At 41.1% G+C, this 21,892-nt stretch overlaps 1 protein-coding gene across 4 annotated transcripts in view; it reads left to right on the forward strand.

Annotated features, from left to right (window-relative positions):
- DPP6 (dipeptidyl peptidase like 6) overlaps positions 1-21,892 on the forward strand; it is a 582,220-nt gene that overhangs the window by 530,683 nt on the left and 29,645 nt on the right. For all 4 annotated transcript variants that reach the window (XM_064505741.1, XM_064505742.1, XM_026097080.2 and 1 more), the window contains exons 13-16: positions 6,470-6,577; positions 7,138-7,229; positions 8,892-8,939; positions 10,897-11,015. In XM_064505741.1, the coding sequence (XP_064361811.1) occupies positions 6,470-6,577; positions 7,138-7,229; positions 8,892-8,939; positions 10,897-11,015 (367 nt within the window). The remainder of the gene's footprint in view (positions 1-6,469; positions 6,578-7,137; positions 7,230-8,891; positions 8,940-10,896; positions 11,016-21,892) is intronic.

Raw genomic sequence — 21,892 nt, forward strand, 5'->3', positions numbered from 1 at the left:
GACAATTGCTGAACACCTGTTGTAGATAAACTTTACTGGCATTTTAATTGTCTTAGTTATTTAATCATGAATGTGGTCTGAACAAAATTAATTATAATCCAGGGTACAATTCCAACTCCAGTGAAGGCTGTGGGCTTTGACATTGACGTCAGTGGGACCAGAAGATTACCACAAAATTGTTTCAAGATATATAACCTCCAAAACTGCCTGCATGGGCTGGCTGGCCTCCTGATAACAATTCCTTTGGGTTGCATTTTTCTTTCTAGTCCTCCTATTTCCCTAGTGTTGCAGGTAACCTCAGTCTACAAATAAAGAGTTTTGCTCTATCAGAAGGTGAGCTGTTGAAAACCTCACACCATTTTTTTCCAGCTCCCTTATCTTCAGCCTGACAGCACAATAACCCAGTAATGGTTCTCTTATATGTAGTTAATAGGCAGTAGGAAATGAAGTTCCTTTAAATAAAAGCAGAGATCAGGGAACCTTACCAGCAAGACTGACTTTTTAACCCTTAAAGCTTTTGTCATGTAACAAGCCCATAACTGACCTGACATTGCCCGAAAGTCAACGAATGCAACATAAATAGGACACAGAGCCCCGTAATTCAAATATCAAATCCATCTGCCAGAGACAGATAACGAAATGTCTTTTGGTTATGAACACAGCACTTAAATAAATAATCCAGTTTTCATGGATTATTCATGGATCCAGTGGAGGTGAGTGATACCCAGAGGCATGGACCCATCTCCTCTCCAATTGATGACCTTGTCTTTTGGTAGCAGGGCCCTGGCTTCAGAGACAGCCATTGGTATGGTGACCTTAGCCTTAGAGATCAGCACAGGAGTGGGGACAAGGGAGGAAGATTTGGCATTGTCACAGGGGTTGAGTATGGTGAATGATGGAGTGAGATCATCTCCCTGCACCCAAAGGTTGAGGCAACTTGTTAGGCAATAATGCCGATGGACATTTATAACAATTAATTGGATTTAAATGAAGTATTTATCTAAAAGGAAAGAGTTAAAAGGCTTCATGTCACATGTGTTTTTTTATTGCAGTTATTGTGCTGTGACACTGTACTGGGAGATTTCTCCCAAAGAATAAATGCTCCAAGTCACCCAATGGAGCAAAATCATTAATTCTGGGATGTGGGCAAAGGTGGATCAGACAGAAAAAGAAAGACACTGTGTCGTGGAAGGGAAAAGACATCATAGGAGGAATAGGAGAGGACTAGGTTATTCATATTAATTGGTTTCCTGTTTAAAACCTGAGAATGAACCAGAAAAATGTAACTCTCACAGAAGTACAGTTCACAGTCAATACTACACAGCAGGCCAAATCTAATACCAGATTTCAAAGAACCTGCTTTCCCACTGATTTCTGTGAGGAAATATGTGGACTCCAGCCAAAAGTGTGTGAAACACAGCACATTGGAAGAGCAAGAGGCAGGGAGGGTGTCCCGATCCAATATCGGGAGGGTTTCGTTACGGTCCCAAGGACGAGATTAAGACGCTAAAACCGGTCAAATATCGTACAACCTTTTAACTTTATTTTCCACAGAGTGGGGAATAAAGGTGGGGGGAGAAGGCGAAGGGGAGGAGAGAGAGAAAGAGAGAGAGAGAAAAGGGGGAGAGAGAAAGAGATATCACCACCCGTGGATCCAGCGGCGTCCCGTTGGTCCTCTTCACCCTGGGTGTAAATTATAGCGATGCGCGTGCAGTAATTACAACTCGAGCAGGGTCCGACCCTAGGTTCCCGCTGAAAAGTTTGGAATGACACGCGTGCAGTAGTTACAGCTCGAGTTGGGTGCCTCCAAAGAGGGACCCTGAACAAAGAAATCCCTGGGCAATTATAGCTTTTTCAAATTAAGTTTCCCACCCCTCACGCGGTAGTTCAGACCGATAGTAATTTTTGGGTCTGGGGTCTCCTGCTCCCTATTGGGTCTCATCGTTGTTCCCAGGCAGGCTGCTTTTCTCCCTTATCTTCACTGTTGCGGTTTCTGCTGACAAATGTGTTGATTCCTCGGGTTCTGCCCTTCTTTCTCAGGGCCCTGACAAACAGGTGTTGTTCCAGCAATTAGCACTGCCCCAGCAGTGACAGTAGGTGTTATCTTCCAAGGTCCTGACGAGGAGGATATAATCCAGACCCCCCCCAAATTAACACTGTTTCAGCAGTGAGGGGAGGCTTTGTTTCCCAGGGTCCTGGCGCCCAAGCAGGCCTTAGTTCAAAGCCTTGACATCCTCCCTCCTGGAGTGTGACGCATAGGAATGCAAACTGCTTGTAACTCCCTTATCTTTCCAGTCTGCACCAGCTCTGGGGCCCCTTCTCACCGAACTAGGGAGTGTGGCTAAGCAAGTTTTATAAAAGTTGTGTTAAGCGGCAGTAATTTGCAGTCCAGGTCCCAAAGTCTCTGTCCGATCGTGGTCCGGTTCAGTGCAGGCTCAGTGTGTCCCGAATGGTCGCAGGGAGACCATTTCAGGGGTCGCAGCAGCTCAGTCCTGTTTCCGCTGGGAACAGATGGCTTGTTTGGGGTTTTGGTTTGCTTGCACCTTATGTACTAAGAAATGTTTAAGGCAAAAGTTCACTCATCTGTCCGCCACAGAGGGTATTGCATGATAAGGACCCAGACAGAGTAGCTTGGAGCTGGATCCTGTGGAGCTGCAATGTGGTAATGCTGGGCCCACACTACTGTTTTCTGCCTTTTAGATCTCAGTAATTTTGGCTGTGTTGTATTTATGCATGCATAGGGCTTTCAGGCCCACTGACTCCCCATAAAATGGATAATTTCTCTTTCAAATGTTTGTCCCAGTGCACATTCAGCTGTGTGCTATCTTCAAGTCCTCAAGGTCAGAGACATCTGAGAACTTCCTATCCATGCTGCATGCACATTCTCTTTCCATCTTCCACCAGAAAAGTCTTCCACCAGTGGGTGCAGATCTAGTGATGCTCAAGAATGAGATCCCTGTCCAAATGGCCTTTAAGGAGATCTTTTCTTTCTTTTCTTTCTTTTTTTTTTTCATCTTGTGCCAGGACTTCATGCCCCTCTCTAAGCCCTAAAGCAGCTCAGACTGTCCTTAGCATTGTCCACTCATTCAGGCATCTTGAATTCTTCCAGGTCCAGGATAAGCATCCTAGGCACTCCTCAGTTTCTTCTTCTACTCCTGGTCATTTGCGGATACATTGACATCTGTTGCACAACTCAGAACTCCAGCACTGATCCCCTGGGAGTCATGGTGCCCTTCAGCAGCCTCCCACCACTTCACCTCTTCCACCGAAGCTGAAGTCTTTAGTGGCACCATTTTGATATGCAGCAATAAACAAGTTGCTGGAGATACAGTTGCTGCTGCTTTCTTTTGCTGATAGTGATGCATGTTGGTCAGTCCCACCAGCTCCTTCTCCAGCCACAGGGTGGGTCATCTTTTGTTTAATCACAGTGTCTACTGACTCATGAAAGTGTTCGCACCTGATTATTACTTTAACTCCAATGATGACCAGGGCCTTGCAGACTTGCATTCGAGGAGACCTTGCATTCAAGTAGACCTCAGCTCCAACCTGCATCCCAGAGGGGTAATCATTGATCTTTCAGCATTGCAGATTAGCAGCTCTGAGAAGATTTGTTTCCTGAACCAGGTCACTGTCCATTCCCACAGGCCCCAGAACGACAAACGGGATCAGGGAACCACGCTGGCATAGTCTGGCTTAAGCTTGCATTTAAGATGCTTTGGAACCCTGTGAGAGTCACTTTTCTTTCTTTCTTTCTTTCTTTTTTCTTTAAACCTGAGTCTGAGTGCACTGAGTTATTGCTACTTATAGCTGACCTTAGGATAGCCTTGTCCTTCATCTGCATAAAGCTAAGAATTTCTGGAAACTGGCCTTGACTATTTGTAAAATTTGTCTAAATATAAAGGTCTAGCTGAGCAAAAAGGCAAGAGCCACAAGGAGTTAAGATATGCCCTATTGAGTCAGATAGATAGCTTCTTCTCTACTGCACCACTCTCTTTACCAGTCACAACAGCTGAGGGTATTTAGGGACAACATCTGAGCCTGGCTGCTTTCTACAGTTCACTTCTCTCATTTCATGACCATCTACAATAACAGGACTATAGATGTTAATGGCTGTATCTATGCCTATTCCTTTTATTGTCTGTTGATGAATCATGAATTTGTTCAAACCGTTTTTGCACCTGCTGATCCCAGCTGTCTTCACAACCTCTTGTGGCAAAAAATTCCAGAAGTTCTCTACCTGCTGCATTGGAAACGTATTTTCTTTTACCTGCTTTAAAGTGATGATTTCCTGCTATTTTTAAGGAGTACTTCTTAGTTCTATTATTGTGGGGTTCAGCAAATAACAGTCAGCCAAAGGCTCAGACAGTTTGTATCACACACAGAAGGAAAAAAAAAAAAGAAAAATGATACTTTTTGAACGGCTTAAGGCATGTGCAGATCCATACAGGAGTGTCCTGGAGGTGCTTAGAACAGTTCCAGTGTAAAGAACAGGTTTTTTATTTAAATGCCACTGTTTGAAATTTTGTTTGCTTACTTATGTTTATCTCATAAACTGTGGTTCAAGCCAAGTTCACTTCAAGATCCCCAGTGTAGCTCCCTACGGTATAAATATCTGTTCCAAAAACCTTCCAGCCTGATCCCTCTGCTTGCCATCTAGTTCAAGTCGCTGTCTCTGTCAAGATTTTAAATGAAGTTATGGTAGCATTAATGTGCAGCCCTTCCAACAACAGGAGCACGCAAGCAGACTGCCTGGTAGCATCAGGGGAGTGCTGAAGGCCAGCAGCTGTCATTTCTGCCGTGTGCCTCCTTCCACCGTAACTCCGAATGAACTTCAAGCTGATCGGCACAGAGCCTGCTCTCGCTGGCAGAGACGTAGTGCTGGAATATGTAATGCAGTAGGCAGATATAGAAATGTAAGGTGAACTCACTGCTATTTACCTCAATAAAATGAAGTCTATTGAACAGAGGGTTTGTCCATGCTATCACAGCAGGTTTCCAAGGGATTTTCCCCTGTCATGAAAGGCATCTGAAAATTATATATAATTTCATGTTTCACATCCTAGAAAAATGTCAGTGACAAATGAAACTATTATTTCTTGGAACTTCAGCAAGCAATAAATGGACATACTTTAAAATATACTGAAAACCTAAGCAGAGGAAAATGAAAGGGAAAACAAGCAGTTTGAACCCCCTAATGTAGTGCTGATAAATCTGATGAATAGTGGAAAGAACATTAATCAGTGAAGAACTGGTAGCAAAGGAAAATACAGTAAGAATAGTGTGTTAGCCTATGAGAAATACAAAGGGTTTATTCCATTGCCATAAATGTTTCCATTAGCCATGAGTCTCCCTATGCAACCAAGTTCTTGCTGGTTCAGAGTGGTATCTTGGCCTGTGCCAAGCAGAAAGCCAGGGTGTTTCATAATTATCGAACCAGAAGATGCAGAGCAAAAGAGTGGCCCTGATGCTGTCATCAGCCCTTGGAGAAGGAGCCCTGGAGCTCACCAGCATGGGGAGTGGGCCAGGACAGGCAGGGCTTGGCCAGTCCCGAGAAAGTCTGGTGTCACAGAAAGGTTCAGCAGACGTTCAGCTTTTGTTCTCATCCCATCTCATCCCATTCAGGACGCAGGGTAGAGGAGCTTCAGCTAACCCTTTCCCTTGGTATAACGCTGCTGTATCACTCCATACGTACCATCCTGCTGCTCTCCCTTGTAGTCTGCTGTTCAACCATCTCCTGCAACAGAGACCCCCCATGTGCCTCAGGGTTGCTGCAGTAAAAAACAAACAAACAAAATAAAAAACAAGAAGCTTCCAGGAGATGATTGCTTGCCATATGTGGTGTTTGATTCCCTTACATTGAATCCTTTCTACCTCTGGCTGAAAGTTCCTGTGACTCAACGGAAGTCAATCATCACGTTCACCTGGGAGCTTTGTGTCAAAGACAGTTTTGCAAGATAATCTCCCCCTTCATAAATAATTTAGTGGTTTAAGCATTTGAAAAAAGGTAGGAAAAGACAGGAATTAGATACTGACAAATGCTGTTAGTTATGTTTACTCGAGGACAGGAACAGATCAGTTTTTCCGGCAGAGTAAACAAGATTTGTCATAGTTGTGCCAGGGAGGTTCAAACCCTTTTCAGAAGGCTTTATTGCCACTGCCCCAAGCAGTCAGCTGTATAGCTGCACATTTTGCTTCGCAAATGGGAATTGATTTTATAGCCCTCCTTATTGCCTATCTGCCTGTCTTCCCACAGCTGAAAGGTGTCTGCTTCTTTATGAGCTTGGAAAAAATGATTTTCAAAACTTCAATATTAACTTCTGCAGCTGTTTTTTTTTTTCCTTGGTCTCAGATTGTTGTTAGGGAGCACTCTCTATTTCACTGTAAACTAATTTCACAGTTTCTTGCAGTGCTGATCAACCTTAAATACAATAACTTAATGATATAAAATCCTTATATTTGGTGTTTGCAGAATGAAGAGCCGATTTTTTCCAAAGACGGTCGGAAGTTTTTCTTTGTCCGAGCCATTCCTCAGGGAGGACGTGGGAAATTCTATCACATCGCCATGTCGTCATCACAGGTGAATTACTCACTGCTGCTGCTTTTTTATCCTACCCTGAGTGGAAAACAATAGAAAAGTATTATTTGTGCTCACACCTGAGAGACATGAAGGTACAAATACAGAACCTGGATCTTGTGCATAAAAGAACACATTTGGTGGTAGTTTATCAGGCAGAAGATAACATTTTCAAGTGAGATACTTAGAAGAAAAAGGTCTACTTACTCTCTCTTTACAAAGAATATCATTAATTTGTTCTATTTTTTTTTTTAATATCTTCCTAGTTGTACCTAAATAAGTCAATCTTTGTACTACCATAAAGGATTAACCGGAAGCTCCTGGGGATTAGAATAAGGGGTTTCAGGCTGTTCTGCACCAAATTCATCACAAAATTCATCATTCATCTGTGAATCCTGTGATTCACAGAAATACTTGAAGGGGAAACGGCAGGTGCATGATTTATTTTTAACAAGTAGTGGAATGAAAAGAACTTCCTTTTTGAGAAGAGAAACACAACGATAAGCTTTGCTCAAGTATCTTTTAAAAATAAAAAAAAATCTAATTCTTTCTATTTTTGGCAGCCCAATAGTAGCAGTGATAATTTACAGTCTATTACATCTGGTGACTGGGATGTGACAAAGATATTGGCATATGATGAAAAGAGACATAAAATGTAAGTAACATTTGGTCTGACAAATCAGTCGTCTGTTGTTTAGTGTTGGACTATAGGGCTAATGAGTTTACAACAGTATTTTGATTGTATGAACATACGGAGATACGAATAAGACAGAAGGAGAAGCTGTCCCTGTTTTGGCTTCATCTCATACACCATTTCAGTGTATCTTGTCTTAGTTTGATTTTCTCTGTACTGTTCAAACCTCTCTTTCTGTGACCATTAAATACAGGATACAATTGTGCAGAGGAGTGATTTCCCCTTAAACAACTACTGATGTTAACCTTTGAAGGAAAAAAATGTTTTTGTTGACTGCCTATATAGTCAGTTCTAGAAAGAATCTTTTTTGACCTGCAAAAATATCACTGCATTAGATGAAAGTAGTTACTTAGCAACTCAAAACAAGCTTTCTCACACTCGTCCTTTATGTTGTAACATAACTCCTGTAAATTTTTACTTTTTAAAATAGATTTCAAGAAAATACAGAAGAAAATGTTCAGAAGGTTTTCCTGAATCAATTATCGTATAGATTGCTTTTCAGGCAATCTTCCAGTTAGATCCAGGATTCTGAACTCTCATATTCTTCAATTTAAAATAATTTTCCTCTCAGACACACTTGTCACTGACCTATGGAGTAAAAAGTCTCTGGATTATGATAAATTTTGAATGATCATTAAGAAGAGAGCGTGATACTCCTTCAAGGTGCTGAATAACCTCAATTACCAATAGCTTCAGTAAAAGCTAAGGGTCTTTAATACTTTGCAGAGATGAGCATCAAACTAGCATGACTGCTCTTATTCACATTTTAACTGTCCAGCCAAGCAGCAAATATCCTATGCAATTTGCACAATCAAAAGGTACATCTAGGCAAGCACAGCTTATTGGAAACAGATTGGCAGGACGAAATACCGTGTCTGACGTGTGTGACACCCCGTGAATGGTACACGTTTGCTCCTGTGGTCAGTCAGTATTCACATGGAATTCTTCCGGTGGATCAATTGAAACCTGCACGTTGAGTCGAAGTTGGCCACCTCCAGCAACATCAGTTAATTCAAGGTCAAGAAAAATTAGCTCATTATGGTCCTTGGAAGCTGGTGCTGTCACTGCCTAACAGGGCTTTCGCTGTTTAGCTACAAAAAGAGGTGACCACAGTCTCAGCAGGACTCAAGGGCAATGAAGTATGCTTTGAGTTCAGACCCCGTGCTCCCTAAAAGTTCAGCTTTCTTTTTCAAAGGGCACCTTTCAGTGGGGAACGTCGTCATGAGAGGACAGTTAGCTGGTCAAAGCATAAAAATGATTAGAGAAGTTAAAAAAAAAAAGGGGGGGTTCTAGAGAAAAAAAGTCTTTAAAGGTAATTATGCACCATAAAGTTTCACGACAAAACCTAAAGGCGTTTACCTTCATCACTTGATCCTTTTTGATCCACTGACGCACAGAGTCAGGGACCCAAACGTTTCCATGTTTATTTTAATTGCAGTGCAGCCTACTCCATACTTGCATCAGCCTGTGCTGTGAAGTGTCCCTTCGTATGTTTGCCTAATTTGATTTAAACTTTCCCTGCTTTTACAAGATCAGCAAAATGGCTATGTGAATGATGTTGTAAAAGACACTTGTAGTAAATACTCTCCTAACAATGCAATCCTCTTTATGATTATTTTTTAGCTATTTCCACAGCACAGAAGACTTGCCAAGAAGGCGACATTTATATAGGTATGTATTTTACTATCATCACATACAGAATTTTCAACTTATTTCAATCTTATGTGATTCATTATATAAGAGGTTGCTGCAGAAACGCTCTCATGTGTTTGTCTTTAATGGGATTGTAACGTCTTACAGCATGTCGCTCCAATAAACAGAACTGCATAGCAATAGTGAACAAAATGCTTGCCATCAAGTTGGAAATGTTTGAAATTTAGCAATTTTCTTGTTTTGTTTCAGATTTGAAATTGGTCTCAAGCCTGATAAACTGTCACACAAACGAAACACTTTCCAGCAAAATTACTAAACATTTGAAAGATTTCAGAATTACATAAACTAATGGTATAAACTGGTCTTTATCCTTCCAGAATGCAATTTTCATAGAAGTTTAATAGCACCTCACCTCCTCAGGCAATTGAAAAGAAATAACAATATTTTTATGAAATTCCAGAGGATTTTAGTTTCCTCAGTAACTAGCAAGAGTAAAATGTTAGTTTCTAGTAAGCTATTGATAGTGTAGCTGTCACTAAAGTATTGAGGGAGCAGATTACAAAGGGGAACAAAACCAAAAATTGAAATAATCATTTTAGACATTTATTAATTTCATGCACCATTTCTAATCATCTTAAAGTGCCAGCTGATAAATCCTCATAGTTCTCTGCAATGCAGAGTCACTAGATAAGTCATGCTGCTCTTTCACAGATCTGGAAACAGAAGAAATCCAGGCAATCCCATTCATTCTGTTTTTCCTTCTCTATCCCCCTGCCTCTGTCTTCGCACCTCCAGTGAGGGGCAGAGCTGGTGCTAGCACCGTCGATAAGGGCCTGCCGGTACATTTTCCTTCTCTAACATGATGTAATGCGCTTTTTTTTTTTTTTCCCCTCAGTGGGGAGGAGACTAGAGCAAACTAAATTTAATAATTTTTTCTATTCAAGACCTCTATACCTGTTCACTGTACTCCACAATTTCTTAAGAGTAGTTCAGCTCAGTGTTTATTTTCTTGAAGCTAAAAAAGGGGGGCGAGGAGCAAGGGGGAGAGGGAACCAAAGCTATTTTGACCAGTCACTTCAATGAAATGGGGGGGGGGGGGGGGGAATTAATTTAACATGCTTCCTGCACTACCTCGCCGGTTTTAAGCCACAGATGTGATCTGAGTCTAAATGAGAACCCAGGAGCTTCTCAGCTCAGTCTGTGTCACCCTAAACAGGTTGCTGAGTCTCATCTCTTTCTACCTCGAAGTGGTAGCAAATATAATCATCATCTTTACAGTAATACTGGAAAGATTGCTTCGTTAATAGCTCAAAGTATTTTGATGTTGTAAAATGCTGTAGCAATGCAAAAGTTTATTTATTAATATTTCCCAATAATCTTTAATTCATTCTGCAGTCTATAATAGTCTTCTACAAAATGTTTCTGAGTGTATGGTCAGGCCAGATTGCCTTCTTCAAAAACAGATCCTAAACACATTGTTTCTTTTCTAATTGGGTATTACATGAGTGACTATTTAAACCCAAAGAAAGGGGGGGTGGCTCTGGAGGCAGCAGCTAGCAAATCAAATCGGTGAGGCCACCACTAAGAAATTTAAAGGAAGCCGTTCCAGCTATTTTCTACTATAAGATAAATAAATGTGAAAATATGGCTCCTTTGTTTCGTGCCTTCCTTCGCTGAATTAAAACTTCCTCTTGTGGAATGGCTACCATCATTTTGGGGAAAAAAACTGTACCATTCTAGGTAACCACCTGACGTGGCAAAAAAAGACATCAGTGTCCCTTTGTATATTCTCCATTCAGGCAAAAAAAGCCATTACTGCTATTTAGGTTCGATTGGATGGAAATGCTTTGTCTCATAGTAATATTGGACACATTATATTTATGTTCTTTTTCTACAGTACAGTAAAGTTCAAATAGTGTTGCTTCCAGATAACGTTTGCTCAGTGACCTTCATGGACATGTATTAACTTTTTCAGTGCAAGCACAAATGGAAACTTCAACAGGCGGTGTCTGTCTTGTGATCTGATTGAAAACTGTACTTATTTCAGTGCATCATTCAGTCACAACCTGGAATACTTCTTACTGGCATGTGAAGGTACGTCGAGTTTTGTCATTGCTGTTGTGTTTCAGGACAGGAGTTAGAGTGGACACTGATATATCTAGATATCTTAAGTACTCACAGGCAGGTTTGAAAGACTGGCTGTAGAAAGCTACCGACTGGACAACGTGCTTGGTGGTTCAGTACACTATGTCAGCGATTGCTCATCATAAATTTCCCTTAACTTGTAATAACTTATTTGTCTGACAGATTTCCTGTGCTTAAAATCTTTTGCAGTATCCAAAGGGCTAAGGAGAAGGGGCACGTTAGGAGAGGGCTTGTTAGGAGAAGAGGAATAAAAGTGGATCACTTTAATAATGTATGTGCTTCCTATTATTCTGTCAGCTTTCTACATCTCTATTATGCATAAATTCAGAACTCTGTAACATTTAATCCTCTGTAATTTCATCCTGCTTAATGATCCTGAGTCACACACGCACGCAGGACTGGATGGCAGTGCCGCGTGCCCGTGCCCATAAGCATCGCTCTTACCAGTCATCCACTGCTGTGGTCGAAGCTGCCCAAACAAATACCGCAAAGCAGCATGCCACAAACAAGAAAGGCCTTATTTTCAAAAGATTGGACAAAAAATGAGCATGTATATATCTAAAGGACAAGCATCTGCTGTGTATGCTGTCGCAGAGCAGCTAAGTGCTGCCTTTGCTGAACGGCAGCAGTCTGTCCAGCGGTGCACCGACTGCCCCTTCACTGGCTGGCAAGTGTTTGCTGGTGCCAGCAACTGCTTGTAACCGAGGATAAAAAAGAAGTATTTGAGATAGTAAAATAGGAAATAAGTAGGAAAATGAAGCTAAAGGAGAGAAACACAATGGTTAACCTCATACCAGAGAAGCTTGTGTACATAGACAATTGCAAAAATGCGTTCTGCCCCCCAGAAGGAAAGACAGACTGCATTTTGGGGAGACATTTTTAGGTAGATTGAAAAATACCTGACAGTACACTATACTGAAGTAGCGCTGACAGTAGAATAGACTAATTAGCTTAACAGACTACCTGCAAATCTCTGAATTACGGCAGACATATGTACTGAATTTTCACCTCCCACTAAACCTTCAGTACCGTAGTAAATGTTACCATGTTTATGTGGTTTGACTCTTGACAAGAAAATCCCTCTACATTTTTCTTCTTGTGCCCATTTCAAGAAAGGCTGTCAATAGCTACCAAAAACAGTGTCCATTTTCCTTTGACAGCGATAATTGTTTACTGTAACTCAAACAACCTGTGAAAAACAAGATTAAGGATTCCAGAGGGTCTTATCAGCAATTATGAGTTGTTATGTTTGTATTGCATTATATCCCATTTAAAGAAAAACCTGCAGTGATATCTGAAGAGATTAATGAATTTTATTAGTCTGTACATTAATCCAAGTACATAAGATAATGATTTTGAATCATGAACTGAGGGGTCAAATCCTCTGTGGCTATAGAAAATACCTCCATTAAAGTCATTAGCATTACATCTGTTGACATCTGCTGAATATGTCTGAATTTTAATTATACAGGACTAAATTCCAAAAATCTAATCTCAGTGTACAGGAAAATAGGACAGAATTATGGAGCTACTATCTCCATTGAGATACCTTTGCAAAATGTATATTCATGAGAGCATATAGAGATCTTCACTGAATTTGCACTTTTAATGATTTTATAAAAGTATCATTTCATTGAGTTTGGTGGAGTTGTTCCCTATTTACATTACTGACAGTGAGAGGTTTGTCAGGTTCTTTGCGTTCAAGCAGTTTACAGGGCAAACGTTTCTTTTTAGCACATACGTTTTGTGCAGGATCCATCTAACTTCAGACATCTACTATGTGCACATTTGCAGCAGAGTCGGCTCCCTTTGCTTCCTGTTGTAGTTAGTGTAGATCTAGTCAGTGGAATCATCTGTTCTGTTTTAAATGTATGCTTCTGGATAAAAGTAATCATCCCCTTAGACTTCAGTGACTATATGAGTGCTCTGCTGAGTGTACAGGGACCCTAGGGTGACTCACCCAGAGGTATCAGACACATCATCCTCTTTGAGTCAGGCGGAGAGTTTTCAACATCCTGATGTGTGCTGGGTTAGTGCTAAGAGGCTTCACAGAAAGTGTCATTCATTTTTGTGAGATACAGAGACTTTTCATGCAACCGGTATAGAGTTGTTGCAGTCTGATGGAGAACCACACTGATCCACTAATAAAAGTCCTTTTCCTCAGGTCATACACGTGCTTAGCTGCAATTTGGCCTTGCCTCAGTTTCTCAGACTTTTATTTTATTGCTCATGAGCAGTCACACTCTTGTATCTTCCTGCTTGTCAGGAAATCCTATTCATCTATAGACAGAAGAACGACTTTAATGAGCATATTAAAGGAGACCTGCTTATCCTGCAGCAGAGCAGGTGGGCAGGGTAGCGATAGTCCATGGCAGTGGAGAAGAGTGCAAGTATTCATCTTGTGTCTTCTGCAACCTATGAGTTTCTACCAGTTGTTCCCACCCTCTTCTTCCCCCGCAAAATCGGAGTACCTACTGGTTGCTTGGTGCTTTCTTCTGCATCTACATTGTCTAAAAGCATCCAGGACATGGGTGCTTTTGGGTGTTACTTTCAGTGATCCTCCAAAAAAGCAAAGAACCTGCTTCTATTTACATGAAAGTCATGGGGTGATTTTCTGGACAGATGAAGACGTAAGAAGTTCTACTTTTTGTCATTAGCCCTTCACTGTTCATATGATTTTTTGTCTTTGCTTTGTACCCTGTGACGGTCTACAAAAATGTGTATTTTGTAGCAGTTGTATGACTTTAAGTCAGACCCATATGTATCTCTGAATGTTGCTGAACTTAAATGATTTTACTCTAACCAAACCCATAATATTTTGAACACTTTTATTTTCTCAGCCTTTAGCAGGACAGGTGCATGCGCAAATATTTTTGAGAATTTTCCTACGTCTTGAAACCAATTTTTATACCGGCTGCTAGACACTAGCCTCCACCATACCTCAGTTTTCTTTCTAGCCTGTTTATTAACTTACTTTATGATCTAAGTTGCAAACCTACCTGCTCAGGACTGTGTCTCGACTTAAGCTCTCTAAAACGGATCGTAAGGTTTATAAAATTTGATTAACCAGCTGATGCTTATAAAGTACTTTGTGATATTTGAATGAAAGGCACTGGAAATGAAAAACATATATCTCTTCAAAAAAACCGAGGAGTGTCCTGGCATTGCTTATTTGATCTCAAAGGTTGCAAGTTGGAATATTTCTGCTCACTGCTTTGGTGCCACAGAGGCAGCATATAATTGTCTTAAGGACTTTTTGCTGTCCTACAGACCGTGCTTAACAGCAGTGCTACCTGGCACAGAAAGAAATGAGAGAAGTATCCTACAATAAAAGGTAACCTCTCTTTTCAAAAGGCCAATGTAATGCTTACTGTCAGTAGGCAACATTTATTACAATCACTCGGTCCCAGAAGGCTAGTTACCTTATTTTTCATCTAATTTTACATGCTCATGATTGAATTACTGCAGCAGGATCTAAGGAGACATGATGCTGTGCAGACTGCTGTTAGATTATCTCCTCTAGACCCTGTTGAAATAGTGATACGTGCTGGAGCAAGGTTGCTCCTATTGTTGTTTTCACCACAAAATATGGGCTTACAGTTTTGTGTCCTCTCATAAACCAGCACAGGCACTGCCACTGATCCTTTCTGATGCAAACATAACGAAGGTCTGGATAAAAGAGTGTGCTCCTTTTAGTGAAAAATTAGATTGAGGATGAGATTTCCTCATCTGGAATAGACTATAAAATTCAATTGCACAGAGAAACAGCATAAGGAATCACAAGAATTGGCTAGGGAAGGGAAGTTACTCCTGTTTCTTCAGTGCATCTCAGTCATATAAGACACAAGGCTGAATGACACTGATCCAGTAAAGCACTAACACCCATTTACAGCTGTAAAAACAGGGCCAGTTCCTTCTCTGGAGAATGAAGCTCTCTCGACTATCACTGTAGTCAGCTCAGTAGTGTTTTAAAGTTTCCATTTTCAATAGGTGCTCTTCTTCCTCAATGACTCCTTCCTTCACTCCCCAGGGTAACCCACCAGCACTATTTAACCCTCCGTGTAAATAAGGCTGTTCATGGTGGTAGAAAGGATGTGCAACCAGTTCTGTCGCAAGCCAAACTGTACTTTGTCACTCTGTATAGCGGGTTTGGTTCTAACGTCTTCACTCTCATAGAAAGTCCTTCTGAAGTCACTGAGATTCTTGCTTGAACACGGAACTGGCAAAGATTTGGGGGATGCTGGAGTTCAAGCCCTGGTATTGCAGACAGCTGCATCATATAATTCTTTACATTAGTTTGTCAATCTCTATAATGTGATCCCAGCCATAAGCTGGCCTTGGCCAGCCCAATGTACAGGGGGAGGCATGATGGTCCCCACAAAGAGTTAACGCCTGCTAGCTTTGAGACAGGAGGAATAGTGAGGAAGACCTCTGGCACATGCATACATTACTGCAATTAATGCCACTTAATACATGATCAAAATGATAGGGGTGTGTGCTGCTCCTGGAATGCCTACCAGCCTTCTAATTAAAGTTCCCCATAATCATGCATTAGCAGGAAGGGATTAATCATTTTTAGGGATGGCACGAAGAAAATTGGTAGTTATACAGAGGGGAGAGGGCAGTAATGAGGGCTAAGAGAAAACCATTGTCTCTTTCTTGGCATGGTAGCTGATGACAGAGAATTGTCTTTGCCACTGAACTGTGTATTATCTTTTAATTTATTGAGCAATTTAGGGGGAAAAAAACAGCTTTTCTTCTGAAAAGAGACAACAGTGTGACTTAGAAAAAGAAACACTTTCTGTAGGTCCCAAGTCCGTCCTTCTTTTCCAGAAAAAATAAGACGGTTTTGTTTCAAAATATTTATTACTAAACCCCTGTAGTTTATCCTAGCTCTTTGAAGATTATCTCTGCTGGAACCTGTGTTTGTAGCTGAGCTGGTAGCTTTTATGGTCAGTATAGTGCAGGTAAAATGATTTTAAAGCTGTCTTTCTCTATGCAAAAAGGAAAATAGACAATTCTAACAAAAAATGTTGAGGTATTATCACCTGATTTGAATGTCCTCCTAGCACTGCAGTTATCAGTAGCTAAACCCAGATACTGTAGATCAGTATTCACAGGTAATAGGGATTAAGTCAATTCTACCTTTCTAGTGGGCAATTTTGTAGCTGTAGAGCAAAATGATATGTTGTAACTAAGCTATTCTTGATAAAATGCCTAAAGAGGCAGGAGGAGAGGGATTTACTTGGATGTAAGTCTGCTTTTCGCCCAGTTTGTCCTCTAAGCCAGCAGCTGCGATGCCAATAGCATTGTAACTGCACTCAGGACCCTGTTGTGCTGAAGGATGGCTCCAGGCCTGAGGAATCATGAAAAACAGGGTTTATATCTCTTTTGTCCTGCCAGCTAACACCCTGGTTCGGACCCATAGGCAGAGAACAAGTGATGCAAAAACACTGGATAAAGAAATTGTTGTGGCTTATGGATCTCCCTTGAGAGAGTGAATCATACTAATGAAGAAGCAACTCATCCAAATTAGCGATAATCTGAGTCAAATTCCTTACTCCGCTGTACACATAGATCATTCTGTCTGAGCATTTATGAGTTTTAAAGACAAGCGCTGCACATTTATTAGATACAAAGCCAGCGTGCAGCTATAAGCTTCTCAGCTTCTTAAACTGTTTCTTGAGCATTTAATTACCTTCTTTCCTCCCTCTTCAAGGAATACGGAAACACCATCTGGACTTGGGAACACTCAGGAGCATTACTTGCTGCTTCCAGTTATAAGGTTTATTCTGACCATTAAAAAGTCCCTTTATTATTCTATACTTATCTTACTTTCCAGACTTTTGTTAGAGTCAACAAAAACTTTCACTTCCAAGTTGCATCAAATCTGCACCAGTCCAATTTAACACAGCAGAGTCCAGATCTTGTTTAGCAACATTTGGCCTTCCAGTATGATCTAAAACCATGCTGAATAATCATTTTACAAATATGGATTTTTCTGCCCTCTAATCTCGTTGCAGCCCAAGCTACTGCCTGCATAGATGACACAAGTCTGCAATGTATGATGTATGCACTTCTGGAGAAACCCCTATACACATAAATTTTTCATGTAGGTGGATCTAAGTGACAAAAACATTAAGTGAAATTATTAATTTATAATGAGAGCTTCTTTAGCCCTTGGCATCTGTGCTTGTTGGGACTAGGATTGGGAACTGAGCTCACATCCTTAATCAGTCCAACGATACTAAATGTGGTTAATGGTTGCTAACTGGTGTCTCTCCTGCTATCTCTTAATAACGTGACAAGGGCTTTTTGCTAAAAACCGCTAGCCATCACTCCTGTGGAAAAGAACTTTTAAAAGAGGCTGGAGGTGGTCAGAAAAGTGGGAAAACTGGCTGATTAATGCAGCACCATGTACTGCATTACCAAGCGCCAAGCGGTGATAAACTTAGCCATCGTGCAGGCGGGTGGGAGCATCCTTTAGGAACGCTAACGCCATTAGGATTGGCACCTTTCACTCCAAGGATTTCAAACATCATGATGTTGTTAAATGCGAGCGAACATAGACTTCACAGCATGGTTTGTAGTAGTGTGTGTATACCTAGCGGCTACTAGTGAATAAGTACGAATACTTTGTCTTTTTGAGGGTATATATTTTGTAAAACCTCCTAGTATTTTATTCTGTCACAAGATTACCAGTTGAAGAAACTAACTTAACCAGGAATGTGCCCCAAAGAAAAGCTAAATTTAAAGCAATGAAGAATTTATTGATGAATTCCACTGTAACAAAATACCACTTTATGTTACCCATATTGTTACAGATCCATCAGCACTTTTTTATAATGTTGAGTTTTGAGAACTTTTTTTTCTGAATGCCCGGTAAAATCATGGAGATATGATTCTTAAGGTTCAACCATACACCAAAATTTACTAGTTTTAGCATATTATTCTACAGATGAAAATTTCTTTCTATAATACTACAAAAAATAGGTTATGCTACTGCTAGATAGTATAGCCTATTAATTCCTTTAATCAGCCTCTGATTAGAGGTGTCTGAATCCTGTCTGAGTCAGTAAAGATCATGCCATTTATCTTTCACTGGGAGTGAATCAGATCACATTTTGCCTCAGTTTCTCCATTAACAGCAATAAGCAATGGGATGTCACAGAGACATTATTAGCATAAGTTTGTACATCTTTGTCACTTTGAACATGAAGATCGTAATATTATATACATACAATGTCTCAGGATAATTCAGTATTGAGATTTATCGGGATACAGAGGAGGATGGGATAGAAGTTTTGTCATTGGTAAGATAAATACAGCACTAGTGTTTAATCTGAGTTATGGAAAGATATTTAAAGCTCCTTGTAACCTTTCCTCAGATGACCGTTTTTTTTATGCTTTTACCAGGTGGGGAGCAGAGGTACGGTGAGAATTAGTGGCTTGCCTATGGCCATATCTTGAGTCAAGTATCGTGACCCCCATTTCCTTTCTCATTTTACAAGACTGCACTCTGAGGAAAAGCACCGTTGGCTACTGGCACAGACCAGCTCTGTAGCCTCTCTCCATCAGTGCAAGGTGCATAATTATCCTCGCCAGGATTTTTGCAATAATGTACCCATCAGGGACATGCCTGCCAAGCTCCCGCAATAAGAGGTTGGCTCATGCCTCGAGGCAGGAGGATAATGAACCTCTTTCTACATCTTTCTCAGTTCCTTCATTTAATCAGACCTTTTAACCTGTGCTGTTTGGGCCAGACCCACCATCCCTGGAAATCGGTGGAAAACCTGGAGATGAGGATTTTTCATACTTACTATGGACAAGCAGATGACAGGAGCAGTAAATCACTGTGCTGTGTCTACCATTCAACAGAACCAGTGCATAAAACGATGTTTTGTCTACCAAACATTGCTAATGTATTGCCTCATATATCATACGGAAAACTTGTATACCATAGTCGCATCCATAATATTCCTAAAATCAGATTGGTCTTAGTAGTTTTTCCCCTAAACATCCTTCTCAGCTAAAACAAGCAATAGTGAAAGTGCACAGCTTAGCTCTTGCCTGTATATATTTGGCTACCTATGGACCACAAAGCAACTTAATATTTAGACAAATCTGCAAAAAAATAAGTGGATTCCTTTCTTTGTTCCCTTTCCATAAGAAAATAGTCATTTTATTTGCAGAGTATTGGCAGATTCTCTAAATCCAGTGTTGAATGTGGACATCTAAGAGAGACCAAATACATAGGTCTTTATGATATTTGTTTTTGTTTGTTGGACCATATCTAGATTTGGAGAGTTCAAAAACATTTTTGGTAACAGTGATCTAAGAAGTTAAGCTGTAAAATGATAGTTAGGTGGCATGGGTTTGATCTTCCTCTCTGCCACAAAGTCCTTTAGGGAACTCAAGCAGGTCAGGTAATTCCAGCTTCCTAGAAGTGCTGTGGAAATAAAATCCATTACTGGCTGCAATGCTCAGATGTGCAGTGACAATAAGGGGCATGGGGCTCCCAGACAGATAAATTATCAGTGTGGATTTGAAAGATTCAGTGAATCTTGAATCCTTTCCTTGCAGAGAAACCTACCTAGTAGGAATTCTGCTATTAGTATGCAGGCAAGCACTTCCGTAACAAAAACAGCATGTAAAATGATTAAATGATACAAGAGTGAAGAGTTAACAATGCACGGTCGCACACGTTTGCTGTTAGCTCACAGTGCTGCGCAATGTTTCATCTCAATAGTAATTCAATAACTGCTCTGTAATTACATTGCAGGCTCTAATAAGTACGGGCCCAATCCTCCAAGGTGCCGAAAGCTCTCAGCTCCCACCAGCCACAGTGGGAGTTGAAGATGTTTGGTATATCAGACGAAACTCTCGGCACATTACGAGACTGGATCCCAGCAAGACCAGCCCCCTGCGCCGCGGTAGTATCGCTCTGTGCCTTTAGAAATAGGTATGACATTCAACGATCTCTTGAACAAGGGATTGAGTTTTGAGTTATAGCTGCAGTAAAGTCGCAATGGAAAATATAGCAAGCCATTTTAGCTTAAAGTGCATAATTATGTATTGTATGTTTTTATGGGACTCCGAGTGTGTTATGAACTGAAAGACCCCAAAACAGACACAGGTTCTCTTCCCGGCGTGCTGACAACTCAAGCGTAGGTGTGCTGCAGCCACGAGGAGGGCGTAGAGGTTACAGCAGGGATGTCATGCTGCTGCTCTTTTGGTCTGGAAAGTCCTTGGATATAAATGTGCGTGTAACTCGCTTCTTGTAGGTGATATGCAGGGAGTGATCTTTTAAGGAGGAGTTGAGCAGAGAAAATGTAGTTGCTTGGCAATAACTGTAGGGAGAGTGTTCAGTTAGGGATGTCATTAGTCTATAACACGTTAAAGCACTTGATGCTCTTTTTTGCTTTTGAGAGACTAAGAAGCCCAGCTTCCTGTCTGACTTCTCCAAGTAACCACTCGGTGTGGCCTGGGACACCTCTGCCCGCTGGCATGGGGAAAGGCTGCTGCCGTGAGTACCAGTCTCTCACTCGACATCCTGAAACCAACATTAAATTCCAGGCGAAAAATGTCTATATTTAATCCCTTCTTAAACTTAGTTATGTTAGTTATAAAGCTTGCTCCCTAGACACATCTAAAGCATGTGGGTTTAGTGTCAGCTAATATTATAAAACTACCTACTGTGGTAATGATAAAGCATTTTAGAGAGTCTCTGAAACACTTCTTGCTGAAATTCAAGTAAAAGCTTTCTAAATGCATCCAGTCCTACTAAAAGGGCCAGTGCTTGGCATTTCAGGTGATCTTTGGCAAGGATCATAATAAATGATGTTGTAGAGGTAGTCTAAAGAGACTTAATTAGAGGCTGCAATAACTACTGGTGCTGAGGCAGAAGTTTTATTAACTTAGTCAAGAGCCTATGGATAGAGAGGTACAGCAGGTCTGTCCCAGTTTAAACAGGTGTGAAAGGTTGCTTCCCAGATTTTACTGATGGAGCATGCACCAGCTGCCACCACACTTCAGTAAAGCCATGGTGGTGGATCTAAGGACCCCACATAAGGCTGAGAGCCAATTTTAGATGCTTTCTAGAAGCACAGCTGGCCAGCCTGCAGCTGTGTTAGGCCATGGCTGGGAGGAGAAGTAGGCTCACAGACAAGGCAATTTCTACTTTCAGTCCTGCCTCTCTTGCCTCAGCTTGCCTCGCTGTGAAATGCAGCAACCCTTGATGAAGCACCTTACAGTGTTTTTCTTCAGTAGATCTTGGAGGGCCGCAAGGCTGTAGGTCCACAAGAACTAGAAGCCTGCGTAAGTCAGAGCTGCCACTGCAGGAGTCGGCCACATCCTCTACCCACCTTTGGGGCTGCAATCCCAGCTCTGTGCCAGCCCAAGCACTCCAGTGGATGCACACTGAGCTGGATCCAGGAACTGAACTGAATTATAATCAAATATTAATTCAAAATATTAGTGTTTTCTGCTGGGATCAGGTCTAGAAGCTACTTTTCTGGATGGTTGCAGGAACACTTGTGATCCTACAAGGGACCAGGCAATGCTGGAATGGGACCAAGTGGCCAAGGGTGGGTGGAAGTGGATAACACTACTTTTAATTTTTTAGGGAACCACAGAGTGAAGATTTGAGATTATTTTATGGTCCATCATGTGACTGTAGCTGTACCAGAATAGACTGGTATCTGTATTCTCCCTATTCACAAATATATTATGATCTTCATCTTCTGGCCCAGAGCCCTTATTTTCCAACACAAAAAATGTTATGAAATGCTTCAGTAGAATGATTTTTTATGTACTGCTTTATGTGC

Source organism: Dromaius novaehollandiae, chromosome 2, assembly GCF_036370855.1.
Source record: "Dromaius novaehollandiae isolate bDroNov1 chromosome 2, bDroNov1.hap1, whole genome shotgun sequence".
Taxonomy (NCBI): Eukaryota; Metazoa; Chordata; class Aves; order Casuariiformes; family Dromaiidae; genus Dromaius; species Dromaius novaehollandiae.